Below are 23,795 nucleotides of genomic sequence, written 5' to 3'. Positions count from 1 at the left end.
ATGGAACTCACCAGAGCCAGTCAATATCAAACTGTGACTGCACACTCAGTTGTGAGCAATCTATTTCATGCAACAGTTAAAGACTTCCATCATTTTGTTTGGTCAACATTTTACTTTGCCTGTCAGGTCATTGAAGTTAGAATTTCAGATTCCGTATGCAGATGTTGGCTCACAGGATGCAGTGGCTCTGAACACATTGCAATTTGCAAGGAGGAGGTGAAGAAAACACTTACTGGTCAGTACCTGTGTGTGTGGGGAGGGGGTGAGAGGCTTGGCTCTACAATTTCCCTGAATTATCATCACTAGCTTGGCAAAATCCTGTGAAAAGCCCAAGACGGTAATCCATGTTTCATTAACTTGCAATTATCTTGATGCAAACAAAAGTAATCGTAGGAGTGGAGGAGGAAAGTAAGAATAACACTAATTATAATAATAGTAACTAGTTCAAGGGATGTGAAAGCGTTCTCCCACAATACTGAGTGCCATTTTTTTCAGGTCATGTTTAATATTTTAAATTTACTTACCGAGTCTGTGTACCATATCAGTTAATGTCCACATTCAAAATATCACTTTCAATTTCTTCATTCCCTCATCTAAAATTTGACAATATTTGTGCTACCTAAGTAAATAAACTTGTAAACTTGGGAAATCTACAGTTAAAGATTCATGCTCATCCACATAAATTATACTCATGATCCAGTGGGAAAATACAATTTTAACTCTTTAATTTTATTAATATAATATAATGAAAAGAGCTGCATACAATGAATGAGTTTAAGAATCCTAACATTGCATTCATTCTACAAAACAAAGAAATACAGTTTCTCACCATGAGAAGTTGTAAGACAATATACCAATCGGTTATCATCAAGTAACGCAATATATCAAAACAGTTCAGATTTAATTCAGAAAATGCAAACTTGTTCTAGACTAAATAATATACCTATAAATAAATGGGTGGAGTCATTAGGACTAAATTCAAAAATAGGGTTAAAATAATGCTTATAACAAGGCATAAAAAGATGGTTATCATTAGTGAATATTGAGAGTAGTGTTAGGAAATGTAATTAGATTGTGGTACGAGGAACCCTACACATTTACGCATATATATATATATATATATATATATACACACACACACACACATACATACATACATATATATATATATATATATATATATATATATATATATATATATATATATATCTACATACATATATATATATATATATATATATATATATATATATATATACTTGTTTCCACCTTTCTAAGCTATTATAGTCCATTTTTCAGATTAGTGCTGAATTCAGGGCTGTGTTACAAATCTCTGTGTTTGCCCATACCTTACTTGGATAGAAGGAAGTTGTTCTGTTCACCTGTGAGAGAGGGGAGCTTTGAGCAGCCTATCTGTCCCTGGAGGAGTGGTTTCAGCCCAGAAAGTAGTAGTTTATTGGCCATTTTGGGTTAATTTCTCTCTGTTATTTCCCTGCTATAAAAAACGCATTTGCCTGGTTTTGCACGCCAGGCAGCGCCGGTTAGCTAGGGTATAACTATTCCTGGCTCCACAAAGTCTCCTCTTCAATTTTTCCCTAGGAACTAGACAAACTTTCATCTTAAGCACTCAAGCCATTCATTTCTCAGCTCGGCAGTTGCTCAAAACTCATAGCAACCACTTATAAACCCTAGCACTACAGAAGGACAAGGCTCTCTATTCGACCTTACCAGCCATTCAGTAAAACAGTTTACTGTACCTATCCAAGCATGTCCAAAGGGCAGTTTCAGGTGTACTCTACAGTCCAACTGGTGAATCTGGGCATTTTGAGGCAATGTTACAACTGCCTCATGTACATAGACAACCCTCTCCTCCTACCAACAAACACTAATACATGCGAGAGATGCAATTATACAGTCAAAGCAGAGGCTAAGCTCACTGAACCCAAGACTGGATCAGACAGTCAAGAGGAGAAAGGAAATACTGGCATCACACCACCAGTCTCACACAGACCCATTAAACCAGCACCGGCAAAAAACAAACGTAAATATACGAAAACATACTCAGAGGCTCTAAATAAAAATCTGCAAAAGCAACAGAGCCCTCCAAAGCAGACATCCAAGCAACCTCCACCCCCAACACAAACCATGAAACACATACTTCACAAAACCAGTGTGCCACGCAATCACAGCCCTCAAGGCAAAATAACATACCCAACGTACTAGTAATAGGTGACTCTATAGTCAGGCACACTGACATCCCACTCACTAGGCTGAATAAGGAGAAGGTTACTGTTAGCTGTCTGTCGGGTGCCAGGATCCGCCACATAACACAAGCACTCAGGTCACTCCAGAACAACTACAAATACGACCCTGTCATTGTCCATGTTGGTATAACTGACCTGAGCTGTACCTCCCTGGACTACATGAAGAGAGACATAGAAGAGCTCTCTAATCACGTAGCCCAGGCCGGTATGACCCTGACCCAGAGTAGCATCCTGCCCTCACCAAGAATGATACCACGGTATAACAAAAAAAATAATCAATTTCAACAACTGGCTAAGTTTCTGGTGTCATTCAAAGGAGATCCAGTGTCTGTCTGCCTGGGATGACATGCTCGACAAGCCAAGCTGCTTCGCTAGAGATGGCTTGCACCTGTCACCCTTAGGCTTTTGAATACTGGCCAAGGCTCTTGCCACCCCCATAGTGCCTTTTTTAGGCAAGGCTCAAAAGACAAACCCACCACCATAAATAGCACAAGTAGCAAAAATTTGAGGGTAATATTACTCAATGCCAGAAGTCTAAACCTCAAAATGCATGCACTCGAGGCACTCCTCAGTATGGAGAAAATCGATATATGTGCAGTAACAGAAACCTGGTTTAAGGCTCCAGAGAGCACCCCAGCACTACCAGGCTACAACTCATACCAAACATTTCGGCCACAGAACCCAGACCGAAATACAAAAGGCGGAGGAGTATCCATATTCATCAAGGATACCCACACCTCCAGGTTAGTGGCACAGCATGATGATTCGGAGATTATCCACATGCAAATAACAACGGGCAAAACTGCAATTCAAATTTTAGCTTGCTACAGATCACCCACCATGTCCCAGGACCCCATTCCACATTTCTGGAAACACTGGGTAACATAAAGGTCCTACCAAACACCCTAATATTGGGTGATTTCAACTACCCAAAATTAACTGGGAGAACTTATCAAGTACTAACTCCCTTGCCCAACATTTCCTAGAATTTATAAACTCAAACGCCCTGGAACAACTGGTCAACACTCCCACCAGAGGTGACAACATATTGGACCTGGTCATCACTAACATGGGCGAGTGGTGTTCCACACCGGAGATCAACCCCTCGCTGATTAGATCTGACCATAAACAAATCATTTTGGATATCCACATTCTGCCCCCACCCCCGGACAAGGAAACCACTGTGAAAAACTTTTCAAAAGCAAACTTCACATTACTTAAGACGGAGGTGAAAATTTTCAAAGCCCCCATGCTAAAGGATAACGCTATCCAAGCTGCAAAATCCTTTACTAATGCATTCTACGCGCACCTACAAGAATGCATAGATCATGCTATCCCAAGCAAAACCAAGACTCACTCCTCCAAGAAAAGGAAACCAGTCTGGTGGACCCCTGCCATAAACAAGCTATACAACAGAAGGAGGAAACTAGTACAGAAGAGAGTAAAATCCCAAGAAGGGAAGACATCCCTGATCAGTATCAGCAAGAAACTACGATCCCTCGTAAAGTCATCCAAGGCAAGCTCTGAAAGAAAACTTGCCAAGGACTCCAAAGATAACCACAAGGCATTCTTTAGCTATGTCAAGAATCTAAGTGGCAATGCTCAGATCTGCTCGGAGTTGGTGCAGAATGGCACAAAATACACTGAACCAACTGATATTGCCAACATCCTGGCAGACAGGTTCAGTGCAAACTTCACCCCCAAAAGGGCCCATAACCATACCAGAAGAATGTAGAGCTCCTGAAATCACAGACACTCAGGTTAAAATAGCACTCTCCAAAGCCAAAAACACAGCATCAGTGTCCGAGGATGCGTCCTACATGAGCTCAAAGATGAACTAACCCCTGCCTCCTAAACCTGGTGGACTTCTTTGAGACAGTTACCAAGGCTATAGACGAGGGAAAGGTGGTACACACAGCCTACCTAGACCTCACAAAGGCCTTCAACACCATTCCCCATTCTGGTATTATAGACAAGCTCACCAGCCTGAACATAAACCCCTATGTCACAAGATGGGTTGCCAATTGGCTCACGGACAGAACCCACATGGAGAGAGTTGTGGGAGCTAGCTCTGACTCTAAACCGGTTACAAGTGGCGTTCCCCAGGGCTCAGTCCTAGGACCCCTCCTGTTCGGCATACACTTTTCAGAGGTACAGACAAGCACAGGAGGACTATGGCTGACCAAGTTCGCAGACGACTGCAAACTAGGAGCTACAATTGACTCACCGGCTGACACAGACATCTTCCAAAAGGGTCTCACTGAGACGGATACCTGGTGTCAAAATCATGGCCTCAAGTTAAATGCCAAAAAGTGCATAGTTATTCCCTTTTGGAAATAATAAAGTACCTGGGGACCCAAGCGTGGTTAGAAAATCCTTCTATGTGTCCCACCTAATCACAAAAGGGTTTGCATCCAGATCAAAAGAGGTCATTGTGCCCCTCTACTCATCAATCATCAGACCCATCATAGAGGACAACACCCCATTTGGGATGTACCTTACAAGATATGTGCAACAGCTCGAAAGGCCACAGAAGACCTCACCAAGAGGATCACTGGCCTCAAACAGATGCCTTATGCAGCTCAACTGAAGAAACTCCAGCTGTACTCAGTTGCATACTGCCTGCTCAGGGGTGATCTCTGCCTGATATACAAGGCCATGTCCAACCCAGAATTGATGGACATGCTCCACCTAAAGAAAACCTTATCCCCTCGAGCCACATGCTCTAGGGATCTAAACCTCACCACAACAATAAATAGGATGTGCTGGAGGGATAGATTCCTGTCCCAGAGACTTCCCCCATGTTTTGGAACAAGATTCCAATCTGCATTAGGCAGATCTCCTTGCTAGCACTCTTCAAGAGAAACCTTGACGACTGGATGGGAAACAGAAAGTTTACCCCGGGGATCACTTCAGTGGCTCTGCTGGACAGAGGCACAGGGAACTAATCTAAGGGGGTGGCGAAAGCAAACATTCTGGCTAGGCTCATAAATGCCTTCGGGCAGATAGCCTAGTACCTACCTATGAACCTATACATATATATATATATATATATATATATATATATATATATATATATATACACACATATATATATGTATTTCAAGAATGTTCTGTAAAAGCATACATATAGTTGGGAAACATATGAGGACTGTTTTTTGATGTATATAGTAAGACAGATTTGAGAGTTTTTACTTATCTGACAATGTCTTCCTCAAGCTGTTTTGTTGTTGTCTTCTTTTTGTGTTTGCACATGTTTTGCCTTGAGCTGGAAACTGGAAGGATAGAAGAATGAACGCAGATAGGACTCTGGTGCTAGCACAGCACTTTTTGCTTTTGTTTCATGAAGGGACAGGAGGAATTCTCTGTACTACGGCAAAGTCATGGAGAGTTATCTAACCTACCAGAAAAGCATCCACTATCTGCTTTTGTGGCAGGTCAGCTTAAGGCAGGGTAGTTCCATCTAACCACAAGAATATGTTTCTTAGGGCATGATGAATCTGCAGCCACTGAGAATTCACAGCCCACTGAAACATCCTCTGTCACGTGTGCAAATAAACTGGAAATGGTGTCTGCTACAACTCATAAGTGGTGGACAAGTGTTGTAAATGCTTCTACCTATGGTCGACTACTCCTGGTGCCTCAATGTGGGCAGAAATTATTGAGACTGGACAGTATCCACACTACACCTTAGAGAAAGTAATCTTTTCAGCTGGCACCCGAGAGGATTTCTTTCAGTTTATTGTTATCCTCAGTGCATGAAATCATGGAATGACCCAAGAAAATCCTGCTCCCAGGAAGCTTCTTAACAGAGGCACAAAGAGTATGTTAGGCAGGTATGGGAACACAAGCCACCCCTTCTGCTAAGAGGCCTATATCACATGACCAACATTTTTAAGGGCTCAGAAGACAGACCATCCTTTTGCCCATCCAGTCTAAAGGTTTGGACTTCTCATCTAACAGCAAATTAATAAAGAATACATACTGGACTGAGCAGATCACAAAGGAATCTGCCTTCGAATGCTTACTAATGATGTCACTCCTTTCTTTGGGGAGGGGTCTGTAAAGCATCTTTGTCTGCAGCAGAAGGCATAAATAATATTCTTTGTAACAGTTTCCACAGGGGTAAGTCTCATGGCTTGTATCCTTTCTTTTACTTTAAATGGGAAAAGTCAGAGGGACTACAAGTCACTGCACAGATAAATTCATAAGTGTTAGTGTCTTTCAAAAGGAGGGGGAATCTTGGCAAAAGCTACAGGAAAGGACGTAGTCTTGATGTGCTTATCAGGCTCCAAAACAAAGACCTCAGGTTCTTTGGAACCCCGGTCCCAGGGACACATGACACTTGTATGCTCTAATATCTGGTAGGGAATGGTCTGCTTTTACCTCACTTGACAGACGATCACAGCAAGTTAAAGATGGTAGATGCCAGGTACCAACATCCAAGAGAGCACAAGCTCGAGACGGCAATAGCTCATGAAAGACTGGTTCAGGGCCTTGAACTGGCATCATATGTCCGTCATACGGGTATGCTCTCACATCCTCAGGGACAGAGCCCACCAAATATTAGCAAATCATACACTTCTAATGTTGCAGGTATCTATGAGCTCCATTTGTTGTGACATGACCCATAACAGTTTAATCTAGTATGCCCAGGAAGTTGTCTTTGACATGTAAGAGGAGTAGATATTTTGACACATAGGTTCTAACACTTTTCTACTAAGAATGCACAGAGACACTTAAGGACTTTTTTCACTCAATCAGGCCAGTGACTTCATATAGGTGGGGAAGTGCTGGAATTTCCTCAAAACTATGAGCCAAGGGATGTTCTTCTGCTTCTCTCACTGTCATTGGGTAGTGACTGGCATGAGATAAAGGACAGCATCCTCTGTAATTGGCCAAAGGCTATCACAGTGATGGTCTAAGAGGGATGCTTCTTCAGTCAGTGCCTGGCCTTTCAATTCTTCACCACCATCCCTTATGTCTGACTTAGCCTTAGAGCAGGTGCAGTACAGTGTTGATGTGTTTTTGTTGACCTAAGCATGTCGACAATATGCATGTTGACTCTTGTGTGGCTCGACTAGGAACAAAGTGTGTGTGTGTGTGTGTGTGTGTGTGTGTGTGTGTGTGTGTGTGTGTGTGTATATATATATATATATATATATATATATATATATATATATATATATAAATATGTATGGATTCACTTTACTTGCTCAAAATGCTAAAATATAGAATTTTAGAATTCGGAGAGCTGTAAAATCGAATGGGCGAAAAACCTTGAACCAGGAAGTGTCGAATGGATTATGTATAACCAGTGGGCAGATAGCGTAGCGAGTAAGTGTAAGTGTTTTGTTTTTGAGGGTTTGTGTGTGTTTGTTTGGTGTGGGTTGTGGTGTGTGTGGTGTGTGTGTGGTGTGCAGTGTGTGTGGTGTTAGGTGTTAGTGTGTGTGGTGTTTGTGTGTGTGTGATGTGTGTGGGGGCTGTGGAATGTGCAATGCTGGGTTGTGTGTGTTGTGTGTTTGTGTGTGTTGGAACAGGTACAGTACAGTAAGAGGGGGGGTGGGGGGGAGGGCTTGGGCCTTACCCTACATATAGGTGTATGTGTTTGGTTGTATGCGTGTGTGTTATGCTTATTGTAGGGAAGTGTTGGGAGGTATGGACACTGGTGGATGTATGTGTTTTTTTGTGTATGATGTGTGTTTGATGGGAGTTTGTAGATTCGCGGTTTTTGTGTTTCGCATTTGTGTATGCTCGGCGTTCAGGGGATTCAACTTTATAGTTTTGTGATACTGAATTTCGATAATTCAGTATTTTGATGCTATAACGTGAATCTATATATATATATATATATATATATATATATATATATATATATATATATATATATATATATATATATATATATATATATACACACACATACATATACACGTGTGTGTGTGTGTGTGTGTGTGTGTGTGTGGCTTTGTGTGTCCACTGAGAATGCTTTAAAAGGAAACCCATTTAGATGAAAAAAAGACAATGTGAACTACTGAAAAATACAGAAAACAATACAAAACATTGTTTTTGAGGGGGGTGGGAATGGGGTGGGTGGATAATCTCCTCCATCTAACTAACTCTGGGACTGCACAATAATAGGGATAAGGAGAAATGTTATTACCTGTACTGTTTTGTGATCTTAGTCTAACATATACTCATGCTTAGTCAATTTCTGGTTCGAAGAAACAAGACCAATAATTTCCATCCTGACAAAACAAAATTTCTACCAACTGTAGAAGACATCTATATATACACACATGGCATTCCCACACAAGTCTGCACAAAAAAACTCCAAGTTTCATCATATAGCTTCTCATGTGGCCTTCCTTCCAAAAGTCCCCCTATCAAATATTGAGGCTGTGAACACTTCAGAAGTTTAGCCACAGCTGTGGTTCTAAGTGGAAGGAGGACAGAAATGCTTGAGGCAGCCTAGAACTTTTTTTTTTTTGTATGCTGTAGAAGGGAATGAAAAGGATTGGGTCTCAATGAGTACACCTGTAAGCATACACTAGTGCAATAAGCCTATATTTGTTTCTTTTAAGCCATTCTAGATACAGATTTTCATTTTTGGTTATTCATGTGGTAAAGCTATAGTACAAATAACAGCCTTTCCAAACTGCAGGAATGAGTTAATTCTCTGTGATACTTAAACTTTATCCATGAGGCAGAATATCCAGTGACTCAGTTAACTATCTTGAATCTCAATATCTGCTGTTATTTATCAACAGTATCACTGCATCATTCTCATATAAACTATAGTTTATATTTTTAGTGGCAGGAAATACGTGAAAATCAGCTGCATCAACAAATGAAAAGTAATGAAAAAAAAATCTGCTTTAGCTGTTTAGACAAGGATCTAATTTGCTAGCTAGGGTTAATGTTTGCTTGCCACAATTTCCTGGTCAAAGTTTAAGTAAAACAAAACCTTTGGGTCATCAGTGAAACTAAGTTCTTAATATAAATGTTTACTTTAATTTACAAGAAGTACATTTAACCAGTTGCAAAAGCACATTAAAGTACACATTGATTTTTCACTTCTCGTGTGTCACTCCTCCCTCATTTCCTTAATTGCTGGCTCCTGCAACACTCGAGACCCCAAATCAATCGGGTTAATACAGAATATTGCTGGCAGGCAGAGTGCCATTGATTCACCAGCAGGAGAAGCTCCCTACCTTCCCCAGGTTTTTGGTTCCCTCTTCCACGTTCACAGCAGCAGTGCTGACATGGTCTTCAATGCTGTCAATCTTCTCCTGTTGAGACTAGATGCGAAGGAATTATGAGTAAGGGTTCCTGCTGGGAAGCAGCGGTAAGCAAATACACACAGTTTTAATTCCTGTAATCAGGGCTCTGCAGTAGCTTTCATCTCCTCCTCAGTGTAGCGACACACTCCTTAATGGCATTTTATTAATAAACCCTGCTAAAACTATACAGCAGCACTCAATGATTAAAAAAAAAAATCTGTCAGCATCAAACCTGTGGCATTTAACAACTAACCAAAGGCCTTTTTTTTGTATCTTAGTGCAGATACTGATCTACAGCAACTGAAACAGAATACTGCCTTCAATGGAAACATACAGAATTGTTCTTTGCTATCTTCCTATTAGGCTCAAACAACTACTGACTTTTAGCCTAAGGGGAAGGCAAAATGCACTTAATCTAAACAGATGAACCTTCTGTTAGTGTGCGTTTTGTACTTAGTGTGACAACCTGCATATACAATCTGTATGACGTAAAGTTGCAAGACAAATTCAATACATGTCTGACTAATATTTAGGAAGGATTAAGTCAAAAGGAAAGAAATATGGTTACTGCTATGCACTTCTTAAGGTGCTGGTCAGATTTTTTTATGCTAAAGGAATCCTCTCTGATTCTGGCAAACATATGAAGTCGTATTCCTTTGCTTATGAAATCACACCATTATACAAACATCCATACTGTCACAAAAAACAACTAACCAAGGAATTTCAGAGAAAAAGTGCAAGAAGCAGCAAAATGGAAGGGATGCATGTCATCCAGCTGTTATGCATCAATGGTATAGTTAGACACCCAGCACATGATGAAGACTAGGTAGGGACAGATGGCTAAGCCTTTCAGGGACAGCTCTCTTCTAGTATGGCACTGATCAACCACCTTGTTTTATTTGACTGCAAATAGGTGGAGACAAAGTAACAAGACAAGTTAGCTTATCCAGCAGGGAAAAACATAAGCAGCAAAAACTACATGTGTCTGTTACAATCATAGACATAAGCAATAGTGTAATGCCACTTAGGAAGAAGAACAGAACCACACCCAGTTTAATTCTGGTAGATCATACCAGTTTCCATCATTCGTGATCCCCAGTGCCACATTACTGGTTCTGATAAGTGAGTGATGATCAGCATTACATGAAAGGAATGATGATAATATTTGGGAATGCTACAAGAGGAGTGAGCAATTCATATCATATGAAAAGGACAGAGACAAAACAGGATAAATATTCTGCGTAGGAAATTCAAATTGTAGTTATAGGTGTCAGAATTACTAGGCACACTAGAGCTCCTGTAATGATTACATTATTTCAGAAGCCCTCAGACATGTCTGCAATAGTAAAAATGCTCAAACCACTACAGTACTAGGTATTCTAGCAATTTTCAAAATAACAGCTGAGCACAATTACTTGAACAAGTCTAGAAAGGTAGGTCTATACATGAGAAAGACAGGAACCGCTACTTCCCTGGAATGGTATAATATCTGCATTTCATGCTAGGAAGTAAAGGGAACTCTCTTCAGAATCTCCATACTTCATTTGTTAAGAAACATCAGCTGCAGTATTTATGCATTACCTCTACAACTCCTTATACTGCTTTTTTTTTTAAACAGTTTTATAAAACACTTATAGTGTGGACACAGCCTAAAACTTGCACAATCTGTCTACTCTTGCCAACCAGAAAACAGTTTACACACTTATGCATCTATAAAACCCTGATGTCACACATAAGGTTATACATTTCAGTCTGTTCAATTTTCCAATTAGTTTACTTCCCTATAATCCTGGCTCATCCTACATTGGTTTTTAAACCCAGCAATCAAGATAGCCATCACCTGTTCCTCTGGCAAGTGCATGACCACCTTAATCTATATTTTCATATACTGTGTTCACAGAATTTGACTTTCAATGTGCTTTACAAACTTAACACATTTTTGGAGCTGTCATGCTATTTAAATTGCACTTAATGTATAAAAACTGCAGCTGATATTTCTGATGGTAAACATTAAAATTACAATTACTCACAAGTTCTTTGACATTTCTCCCTTTCAGATAAATGGTATGATTTCAAAAGCAAAGTTTGTGACATAAAAAGCCATTACACAAGCACTAAGATAATAATTTAATTCTGATGTTCTTCACCAATTGTTTCTTACAGTTAATATTACCTCTAAAATTAAAAAAAATAGAATATGCAAACATTGTGGATAAAGGCTGGTTCACAAAAAAGAAACAAAGCAAAAACAAATAGTGTAGAAACCAACCAACACAGTTGATACAACCAGTAATTTTATTTGGTAAGTGCTTTCATGTACAGAGGCACTTCTTCAGAATGATACAAAGTAACAGAGAAAAAAGCCATTAAAACAGCAGAGACAATCAACTTACCAGGGTAACCTGTGCACCTTCAATGCCGGTTTTTAAAGGTTATTCCCATTTAAACCAGGGACTCTCTGAGCTTGGAGTGTAATAATCCAGTTAATTTCTGCTGTTTCAACTTTATTCACCACAACGTCCCCTTTTTTTATCACAAATGAACAACTGTAAGACTAAGAAACAAAAGCGGTGTGTTGTATGCATAATATGTCTTGCTAATGCATTATAATCATCTTTCTTCCCTATATCCCTAACATGCTCAAGGATACGCTCCTTAAAGGAACAATTAGTCTTACCAACATAAAAAAACTTGTGCACTGGTTGCAAACAGCTAAACAGACTAGATTAGTACAGCTACAATCTGCATAAAACCTAGGTGTAAACTTCTTGCGAGTTATCGGAAGAACAAAGAACTTATCTTTTGAAACACGAGCATGCTCTACATGAACAGCAAAGAAAGGTACCTGGTCTATCAGATTTTGGAAAGGCACTGTTGTACAGGGCATTATAGTTCTAACACAGTTACCTCTTCAAGGACAAACTATTCTTATAGTTGTAACACAGCTACCTCTTCAAGGACAAACTATTCTTAAAAGAAAAGCTAAGTTTAGGCCCAGTAATATGCTTGATCACATTATCTGTCAATAAAACAGGCCAGTACTTTTCAACTCTGTCACAGATCACCCCAATATCCTCAGTGTAAGTCAGTGTCAAATTAGACCGTATGTAATGGGCCCACTGCTCACTTACATTTCTCTGACCACGAGACAAGTAAAGTTTGGCAGCACCTTCCCTAGCTTCCTTCACAGCATTCATAGACACATTGATCTCCCACTTGGAATATCTCATCTCAGCAAAATCTTCACATAAATGCACAAGTGCTTGCTCATAATCTACATCGTCTGTAAGCAGCCTAGAGATGCTAAACGACTGCCCTTTAACTACATTATGATAAATGTGTCCAGGATGCATGCTGGTTCTACGTAAAATACTATTTCTCTAGCATGATTTCCTGAACATCCCGGTCTCCAAATGGCCAACTCCCCCTTTTTATCAAACAAACATCCAAAAAAATCAATCATCTCACTAGAGAAGTGTTCAGTGAATTTCAAAACGTGGTCGTATTTTCCAAATACCAAATAAATTCATCTAAACGATCAACAGAGTTTCCCCATAGCATAAAGACATCATTCACAGACTTTTTGTAATATTTAATATATGGGGAAAACCTATGTACATTCAAAACATGTTCCTGCTCCCACTGAACCATCACCAAGTTCACGTAGATTTAGTGCACACAGTTCCCATTGCAACATTCAGTTTCTGAACAAAGATCTCAGCACAAAAAACAAACATTATTTTCCAAAATAAGATCTAATAAAAACAAATAGGAAAAATTAAACCGTTAGAATAATTACTGTGTTTAGATAAAAATAATATAATAAAATCAACACCTTCAAGATTGGGTATTACAGTAAACAAGGTGCAAACATCCAGAGTAACCATAATATAACCTGAAACCAACAGAACATGTAAAGTCAACAACTATTGTAAGAAAATGTTCAGTGTCTCTCAAAACCATTGGTGCAGATTCAAGGACTGGCTTTACCTTACTCTCCACAAAAATGGGTAGTGGCTCATTAACCACCCTTTGCCAGATAGAATCGGCTGTAAAGGTTGTCTATGCAGATTATTATGCACTTTAGGAAGACCATGTATAGTTGATATAACAGGCTCATCAACTATCAGATATTTATACAAATTATAGTCAATCGTCCTGTTCATCAGGATATCATACAAATCACTATGAACCTGTTGAATTAGCTTTTTTATCTCAATTCTATCGATACTAAAATATGTTCAAGCATCAGGCAGAAGACTTCTCATACTGTTCATATAAAATAACTTATCAATAACCACAATGGCCTCACCTTTATCGGCAGCTCGGATTTATATTAAACAATTTTCCTTAAGTTCAACCAGTGTACTACACTCCTCATAGGACATGTTGTAAAGTTTATTAGGACATGGAACATTTAAGGATTGATGCAAATCATACTCACACAGCTTCAAAAAGATTCAAGGGAGGCACACAAATGGGGGGGGGGGGGGGTTAAAATTACTAGGTCTCTTCAGAGCCTTAAGTTCCATGGAAAGATTCAGCTGATGAGTATATACTTTCAAACGTAACATTTCTTGCAAACAACCTCAAATTAAGTACATCACTATATTTTAGATGGACAAGCAAGAATAAAGGACAGACCATTTTCCAAAAGCTTGATCTGTGGGTTCAGAGAGAGTAACCAAAGAAATATCAAGAACTATAGATCCGGTACATGACTCTATGGCTTCCTCGATCTGTTGGGGGCACTGCGGTCCAATGACATCTTCCTTCTCTTTCCCCCTCTGCTCGAGTGGAGGACATGGTGAATAAAGTTAAAACAGCAGAAATGAACTGGATTATTATACTCCAGGCTCAGAGAGTCCCCTGTTTAAATGGGAATATAACTTTAAAACTGGCAATGAAGGCTCCAAGGTTACCTCATTAGTAAAATGAAAAAAAGGCTTCCACCACAACGAAAAGTTCACTGAGAAATTCTGTTAAAATGTAGGCTTTAATAAAACGAAGAAATAAAAAGCACAAATTGTGCTATTCAGGTTGCAGGTCAAACAGGATAAGCGCTTTCAGTTAAAAAACCTTCTTCAGATCCTAGTGTGCAGACCTGACTTACTGCTGTTAAATAAAGATCCTTAATTGCTCAACCAATCACATACAGCAATCAGATGCACGCCTTCCTTAAGCCTCCATTTAATTTCTTAATTAGGCTTCTCTCTTTCAAAATAGGTTTAATAGGAACTACTCTGTTGAGCCCTGGAAATAAATTAGCTCTGAGGTTCATGATCCATTTGCTTTCTTCCTTTTCAGTTTTGTTGACAATGTCTCCTCCAAGAAGGTTAGTAGTCACATTTGAGATAACCATAAAGCTAAATGAATGCCCTGGATTTTCATACATATGTCCATATAGGGCAGCTGTATATGGACATATGTATGAAAATCCAGGGCATTCATTTAGCTTTATGGTTATCTCAAATGTGACTACTAACCTCCGAGGAGGAGACATTGTCAACAAAACTGAAAAGGAAGAAAGCAAATGGATCATGAACCTCAGAGCTAATTTATTTCCAGGGCTCAACAGAGTAGTTCCTATTAAACCTATTTTGAAAGAGAAAAGCCTAATTAAGAAATTAAATGGAGGCTTAAGGAAGGCATGCATCTGATTGCTGTATGTGATTGGTTGAGCAATTAAGGATCTTTATTTAACAGCAGTAAGTCAGGTCTGCACACTAGGATCTGAAGAAGGTTTTTTAACTGAAAGCGCTTATCCTGTTTGACCTGCAACCTGAATAGCACAATTTGTGCTTTTTACTTCTTCGTTTTATTAAAGCCTACATTTTAACAGAATTTCTCTGTGAACTTTCTGTGGAAGCCTTTTTTTCATTTTACTACTTTTGCCTATTAAGGCTTCCTCTGGAGGTGGTTTTTGGTTTGGTTGTTTGAGGTTACCTCATTAAGTTGATTGTCTCTACAATTTTAATGGCTTTTTTCTCTGTTGCTTTATCTCATTCTGTGTTGGTCTGAAGAAGTGCATCTTTAATGAAAGGGAAAGAGTTGGGTTTAGTAATGGACTAGCAAAGAAGGTTCATGGTGCAAAAAAGTTAATGAAGGTGGCAAGAAGAAGAGTTGGGGGATCTTCGCATGATGAAGAAAAGTTGAAAGATTACTCCATGAAGCTACAAGTTAGTGGAAGGGTCATGTACAGATAGTAGAGAATGACATTATTCAAGACAGGATGGGGAACAGGGAATGTATGAAAGGGGAATCAACAATTATATTGGATAACTATGACAGGGTGGGTAAAGAGGGAGCACAGGAACAGGAGAAGGAGGAAATGAGACAGGTAACAAGTTGATCATAGTAGCAAAGAGGTTTAGAGCTATGTGCACTCAAATAAAAGAAAATGCATGGGGGTAGTTAGAATACTTGAAAAAGGAGTGTGTTTGTGTGTGGGGGGAATGCAACCACTAATTAAAAAAATATTTTTCCATTTTTTTCATTTTTAATGTTTTTTTCTTAGCTGTCTTTGTTATTTTTATATCCCTTTAAGAAATGAGGGGTCTCTGGTCTGGCTAAATGGGATAATTGATTTTACAAATATAATGTCACTATGACATGTTTGGAGTACGCTGACATATATGAATAACATACTTTGACAAAAATATCTTTCAATAAAATGCAGTACCGCACCAAGCCACCAAGTTCAATGCATGGCACATGCCCACCGCTAAGGCAAACTGAGTATTTGCATATGGCTTGATAAAAGATGTGTTTTATAGTTTTACACTGTCCCCAAACCTAGTGCAATGATGACCAGTACACTACATACACATAGAAAGTCTTGGAAACTTTTGCATGTCCGAAAGGCTGTAATACACAGCAAGTGTAAAGTGCTCCTTGTAAGAGTGCTACACTAGTAAATTGTGTTTACTCACTGTGTCACTGCCTTCATGGAAGTGGTCTATGCACAAAAATGAAACATTTTATACACTGACTGCAAGAAACACCTCACAAACTGAATAATACATGCACTGTAGAACATAGAGCTTTCTCTACAGGCTATATGGCATTCATTAATTCCTTTCACATTTTATTAATGTAACATTAGGACAATTAGCTGCTGCTGCAATAAATAACCTTTACTTATTACATGATTCATGCTTTGCACTAACTTCAGGATAAAGTCTGTAGCACAATACTACTACACTTGTTTTAGCAGAGCACTTCCTTTAAAAATAAAATGTATATGCAATGGTAATCCATTCTGAAAAGCCCACAATCCCATTTCAAAATGAGATATTGACTGTTGTCGATAATGTGGTGCGACAATAAAAATGTTTAAAAAAATTACTGTAGCATTTTAGACATACCTTAAGAAGACAATTAAATTGCTTGCTTGTTACCTGGAATATAGACAGTTTCAATTATGCCAGTCTGAATGTCCTGTCCTTTTTCAGCAACAACTCCTACAATGCTACTAACATATTTAAGCCTGAAATTTGCCATTCCACTTTATGAAAGCCACTGCACTACCCCAGCACATAAAAGCATCTGGACATACTTACATGGACCATCTGAGAAAATTCATGTACCAAACTGCTCAGGCCAATCAAATCCTACAACAGAGAATGCATGTGTTATATGATGTAACAAGTTCTAAAGCACATAACAGGAGTACAAAGGAATCGTGCAAGTCAAACATATTACCTCCTCTAAACAGTCCCAAGATTCAGCAGCGTCTTCATCTTGAGGAATAAGAGGCAAGGGTAAATGTACCTGAGAAAGTACTCCAGAACTGCAAAATGGCTCTAAAGTAACAAAGACACACATATACATAATCAGAGAGAGAGAAAGAAAGAAAACTGGGCCTGTACAAAGACAACAAATAAAATGGCTGTTCACCAATACCTCAGCTTCAGTCACTCAGTAAACTAATGAGAATCCTATTATCCATCTTTCTGAGAATTTTTTCAAAAGACTGGTATATGTGTTGATTTGTAAATATGCGTTTCTCAAGTGCTTCTTGAAAAAGAAAAAAAATCTTCTGGCTGCTACAGATGGAAACTAAAACAATGGAATGAGATATAGAGTAGATACTTCCGATAAACAAGAACTGCTCATGTTCTGTACTTTAGTAAGCATGAGTCACCTTGAAAAGACTCGCTTGATGTCTAAATGAAAGTGCAGATGTTTGTCTTGCTGTTTTCATCCAAATGGTATTGTTAAATAAGGACACAATTTTATTTATAGTACATTAGTTGTATGCATCACTTTCAGCAAAGGAATTTCATTTTTATTTCTACAAAATCTTTCCAAAACATCTGCATGCACAGTAATGTGAAAAAAATATATATACTATGCCCTGAAATGGACATCCTTTAACTGGATAAATTCTGTGACTTAGCAGGTTAAACTTGATATCTTTGCGTACATATAATACAGCTACTTAAAATGCATAATTTTCTTCATGATTCTTGAGCAACATCCAACAGGATCATGACAGGCATTACTGGAAACTACACTTGCATGACGTACTTAAACATTAAAAGTAGGTCATCAAGGGACAGCCTGTTGTAGTTGTAATCATACTTCTGACCGCCTATGGAAAAATGTCCGTCACTGTCCAGCCAGACTTTTTATGGCATGTTTCCCACATAAATGCAGTGTTACTCCCTGCCATAAGCAGTTATTTTTGAGACATTTGGAAAAATGTGGTAAGAACAAGAAAAAATGCATTCATAGCTGTAACAGTTCTAAAACATTAGAACTAAATAATAGCTGGTACACTGTAAACAAACCATGCAGCTCAGATCCTAATTCTCTGAACAGTGGGATCCCAAATGTCTTTGCATGCTTTAAGACAGAAAATTAGCATTATTCACACTGCTAACAGTCTCTCAAGCTCTGCTTTGGTAAGAACCTTACACAACCGTACTCTACAGAAATGGTTCTTGAAAAAGTGTCAGTTGCTTTGAGGCAGAATACTAAGAAGCTGCAGTTTAGTTCATTATTTTAGTAATCTAACACAGGACTCCCCATAGGACATTCACTATGCTGTTACTAGTCTGGGCATCTACTATCATCTTATTTCCTTTCTTTTGTTAACCAGGGAACAGGAGTGATCCGTGGATCCTTTTCAGCCATAGCCAGGGCCTGTTATGCAAAAACAGATATGAGAATACAGATAATGTTACAAGTACAACAAAAGAATAAACATCAGAATATAAAGCAGCACAGACATTAGGAATAAGAACACTGTAAACAACAAACAGCAGACTATTAGCATCAGTAATGCACAGTTAACAGCATAAAATATAGCAGATTTATAAGATACTCGTGTAGAATATATTAACATTTGCTGTAAGTGAATAACCCCATGGGAATATTAATGGCTGCAAAATTTAATGTGGATAGAGCTACAGCAATGGGAATACCAATAACTTGTTTTAGTGCACACTGAACATGGTCAAATACACATTCATATAGCTAAGGCACATTTAAAACAGCTGACATATCACTTAAATGTTCGACTTCAAAATGCTCAGGTCTGAGATGAACAGATAGCACTTGATCTGTGCTTTAGAATTACAGCTGGTTATATGTATTTGCATTAACAGAATAACTATTGCTAGAAATATGTGCTAGGGCTTTCGTTCTTAATTCTGAAATACAATATGATGAAATTTATTCAGATCAAATTATATAAAATTAAGCAACTTGTTTTACATACATACATACGTGTGTGTGCGTGTGTCTGTGCATATCGTATATGTACATTACATACAGGTTTACTATTACAAGATCAACAATCTTAATGTTGTTTCGGGTAATAATGGAAATAAAACACTGAATCTCAGAGTTAAGAAAAACTGATAATCGTGCAAACATGTTGAATCCCAAAACTCCCTGCTGCTCTGGATCCAAGATCAAGTACTGACATGCAGCCAGAAGGATGGCAAGATCAGACATCTGGTATTGTTAGTATTCAACATTTCGACATTCAGTGTTTTGTTTTGCTTTCATTATTGATCGACTCGACATTTGATTGTAGAGCTTGTATTTGTACACTATGTGTGTGTGTGTGTGTGTGTATCTGTGTGTATATACATCTATCTCTCTCTCTCTCACTGTATGTGTGTGTCTCTACACACACACACATAAATATATATATATATATATATATATATATATATATATATATACACACACATAAATAAAAATAAATATCTTTTACTGTACAGTTGGAATGTACATACTGAAGCCAGCAGTAGAGTTGTTATAGCCTGTATAAATATACACTGAAGACAGGTTAATAACGGCATCTATTTCACTTCTCTGAAGGAATTTCACCACTTCCCAAAATACTAAGGGCTACTACGAATGTGCATTTTTAAGGTGGAGATACAAAGTAGCACAACAGATAACAAAATCTTCATACTTGGGCTCCAGGCTACAAATCTATAGTTCCACCCAGACAATCCTAGACATAGCATACTTCAATTAATAATAAACCTGCCAACACATGTCAAATGTGTGCAAACACAAACCTGGACTACAAAACACTAACCTACTTCAGTGAATAACCTTACTCAGCTCCCTAACCCCAGGAGAACAACCAGTCACTTTTTAGAAACAGCATTACTCACCCTGCCACAAACCATTCTCATCCATTCTGAGCACCGGCGCAACAAATCCTCACTTCTAGATTTTCAGATACACTCCTCCTCATTTCTGCTTCAGGGGAAATTTTCTCAAAGTCAGTCAAGAAAATGTAACCAATTCGGAAGTCAAGAAAATACTTAAAAGAAACCAATCCCAGCAGTAAACTATCATCATTTCTCAAAATGTTTACCAAACAACTAATGAAAGCCCTAGCACATGTATCTATCATAACACAGGTAAAATCCTCCCATGAGTCCTATCTTAAAGGCTTTTTCAGCATCCACTTCTCATGATTCCCATCCAGTTAACATTCTCTTCTTGATTACCACAACATTTGAAAATATGATACATAAAGTCCATCATATATTGATAAACAAAGTCTGTAAATCGCTAAGCATTGTTTTAGAAGTGAACAGAATACCTAAGTGCTGTAACTGATCACATTTTTGTTTTGCTCCACGGAAAAAAGGCTAACAGGAGCAACATGCACAGACCTTTGCAGAACCTTTAAGAATACTGAACATAACATCTGCTAAGTATGCTGGAATCCACAGAATTCAGTAAACTGGTTCAAAAACTGACCTTCAGAAAGGACTTTCTCAAAGCAGTCAGGTAGCCTAAGTACCGGGGAACCTTTTTTCCAGGAGTCCCTCAGGGTTCTGCACTGGTTCAATATTATTTTCCATTACTTATGAATGACATAACTTCAAGTTTCATCACCAAACATCAATCTATATGCTGATGACATAATACTGCATAGAAATTGTCAATCCACATCGGTGGTACAAAAAAAGCCCTATAGAAATACCTTACTACCTTCTATAATTGACTAATTAAAAATCAGCTAGCATTCAAACCCAAACAGCCAATACAAGTACATTAGCCTCATTTTTAAAGACCCAACTCTGTCATTCACACTGCACACAGATGTAATTATCTCAAAAGCTACTGCACAGCTTAAAGCCTTACACTCTGTCTTGAATCACCTTAACATAGAAGCCAGAAGACTCCTGTTAAGAATGTACTTGTACCAAAAGATGAATATGCCTTGACCATTATATTCCTCTACTCCACCTACAACACTAACCACATTTATCCATTGCTCCCTGCAGACTGGCCACCACAACATTACCCTTAAAAAGGCCAAAATTAACCAGTATCAGTACTTTCCTCCTTAAAGATAAAATATTAAATATATTCTGCTCATCTTTTAGAAGTGAACTATAAATCAAATAATCCATGAATTCACTTAAAAGCCAGGGCAACAGCAACACTTAACTTTCTGCATCCCCCCAACTAACTTTGAAGCTGGAGAAAAAAACTTCATATTTCAGCTAACTACAAATACCTGCCTACCATCCAAACTCAAACAGATCAATGAATACACTGCATTCAAGAATAATACTTTTTAGAGTACCTAAAAGAAACACTCAAATGCATCTATATCATGGACAAAGGCTAACTACCTTAACCTGCCTGGTACACTCTTAACACATCTTTTAAACATGTTTAAAAACATAGGAACAAAAATGAAAGTTATGTACTTACCATAGCTATAGATCCGTGTTGTCTGTCTCCATCTGGTCCAACCTGTGGGTCTTCAGATCCAGCTCATCTGTAAAACAAGCCATTTCCAAAGTCTTCAACTGGCTTGGCTCTTCCTCTCTGACCCACTGCAACTCCCTGCTCCTCACCCTAATCCTTGGATGACCACTCTCTCTCTCTCTCTCTCCAGAGATAAAGAACAAATGACCTCCATTGTCTGGTAATTACAAAAGGGAAGGCTCGCCATGCCAACAAAAAGGAGGGGCAGGGGGGAAGGTTGACAACACAGATCTGTAGTTGTGGTAAGTACAAAACTTTTGTGTCTGATGCTCTCTGGTCCATCTGGCTTCCACCCATGGGACAGAGTCCCCAACCATTACAAAATTCCTCAGGAGGAACGAAATAAGGATATTCTGCAAGCACAGTGGAGCTAAAGAAAGTCCTGGATCTAGACTGAATATCCAGCTTATAATGTGACACAAAAGTGTGGTGACCCACACAAGCACCAGCTGCACTAACTTCATCCACTGATACTATACAAAAGAAAAGAAAGCTGTAGAAGTAGCCACAGCCCTTGTTGAATGAATCTTAGGTTTGTGTAGAAGGGGATTGTCTTTCAAAGGATATGCAAACAAAATTCAATCTGACAGCCACTTGGATAAAGTCACTTCAGATACAGGTGAGCCCAGCCTGTATTTTGAAAAGGAGACAAATTGACTGGATTTTTTGAAAGCTTTGGTATGGTCCAAATAAAATATCAATTGCCTATGTACATCCAAAAAATGCAAAAGGAATTCCCCTTTATTGGAGAAATTGGGAAAAAACACAGGAAGATGAATAGAACTGTTAAGGTTATTCTCTGAAGCTACCTTTGGCAGAAAAGGAGGATTTGTATGAAAAGAAACCCTGTCTTTATGGAACACTAAATATGAAAGTGAAGAATTAAGAGCTTGCAACTCCAAAACCCTCCTTGCGGAAGTAACTGTCACAAAATACAAAGTTTTCCAAGACAAGACCTTCAAGTCAGAAGTAGCTGAAGATTCAAATGGAGGACCTGCGAGGACCTGCAAAACAAATGGGAAATCCTGGGAAGAAACTGGATCCCAAACTGGGCGATGTAATAAAAGATTGCCCTTGAGAAATGTCTTAGAAATCTTGAGGGAAGACAAAGACACATTATATCCCTGCCAACATGAAAATTAGAAATAGCCACCAATTGCACTTTAATCATAGAAAAGCTGGAACCTGACTGAAACAATTCAGCTAGAAAATCCAAACCAAATTCCAAAGGGACAGAGAAAGAGTCAAGTTCCCAAGATTCTGCCCACATAACAAGCCTTCTTGATTTACTGGAATTCACTTTCCTAGTAGACTGCATTTGAGATGATGAAAAGGGTCTACACCAATTCCGCAAAAGACATATTCATTGAATAAGTCTTCTGCGAACAACAACCGCCAAAAATCACTTCAGTGAACAGTGGAATTTTTCCCACAGTTCGCAAACACTTGCCCACCAACCATCTGGGACACACAATGGACTAAATCAAATCTACCCAAGTGGGGACTTTGCCCCACAACTATATCTCAACTTTGAGATCATACTACAGTGGGGAAAAGGGCAACGTTTAGGTGATGGCCAAGTGTTTGCAAACCGTGGGAAAAATTTTTCAGTTCACTGAAGTGATTTTCAGCAGTTGTTGTTCGCAGAAGACATATTCAATCAATACGTCTTTCAAGGAATTAATATAGACCCGATGATAATATATGAACAGCCTGTAAAAGCTTTGGATTCCTAGCCATCAAGGGAACTGGAAGAACCATGAGCTTAACTTGAGGGACTGAAATTTGGGTTGGATCCAGACTCGCTGGATGAGAGATGAGATCTGGAATAAGATCTATTGCCCAAGGAGAGTACTTCAGAAGAGGCCAATGGAAGGGAATCCACACCCATTAAAGCCAAAGGGGGGCTATGAGGATCACAGTAGCTCTGCAGCAGGCTGCTTTCTGAAGAAATGTTATCATCAAGCAAACTGGGGATACGTGT

General features: G+C 38.7%; 1 protein-coding gene across 6 annotated transcripts in view; it reads right to left on the bottom strand.

Moving 5' to 3' along the window:
* Nucleotides 1-23,795, bottom strand: part of STX17 (syntaxin 17) — a 1,023,817-nt gene that overhangs the window by 8,915 nt on the left and 991,107 nt on the right. For 5 of the 6 annotated variants that reach the window (XM_044089380.1, XM_044089379.1, XM_044089382.1 and 2 more), the window contains 3 exons: nt 17,252-17,352; nt 17,110-17,160; nt 9,479-9,565 (listed from right to left, as the gene is read on the bottom strand). In XM_044089380.1, the coding sequence (XP_043945315.1) occupies nt 9,479-9,565; nt 17,110-17,160; nt 17,252-17,352 (239 nt within the window). The remainder of the gene's footprint in view (nt 1-9,478; nt 9,566-17,109; nt 17,161-17,251; nt 17,353-23,795) is intronic. The other variant, XM_044089383.1, reaches the window with a different exon arrangement.

The sequence above is a fragment of the Protopterus annectens genome, chromosome 12.part0 (assembly GCF_019279795.1).
Source record: "Protopterus annectens isolate FY-2018-M chromosome 12.part0, PAN1.0, whole genome shotgun sequence".
Taxonomy (NCBI): domain Eukaryota; kingdom Metazoa; phylum Chordata; order Ceratodontiformes; family Protopteridae; genus Protopterus; species Protopterus annectens.
This window is presented reverse-complemented; position numbering and strand designations above follow the sequence as displayed.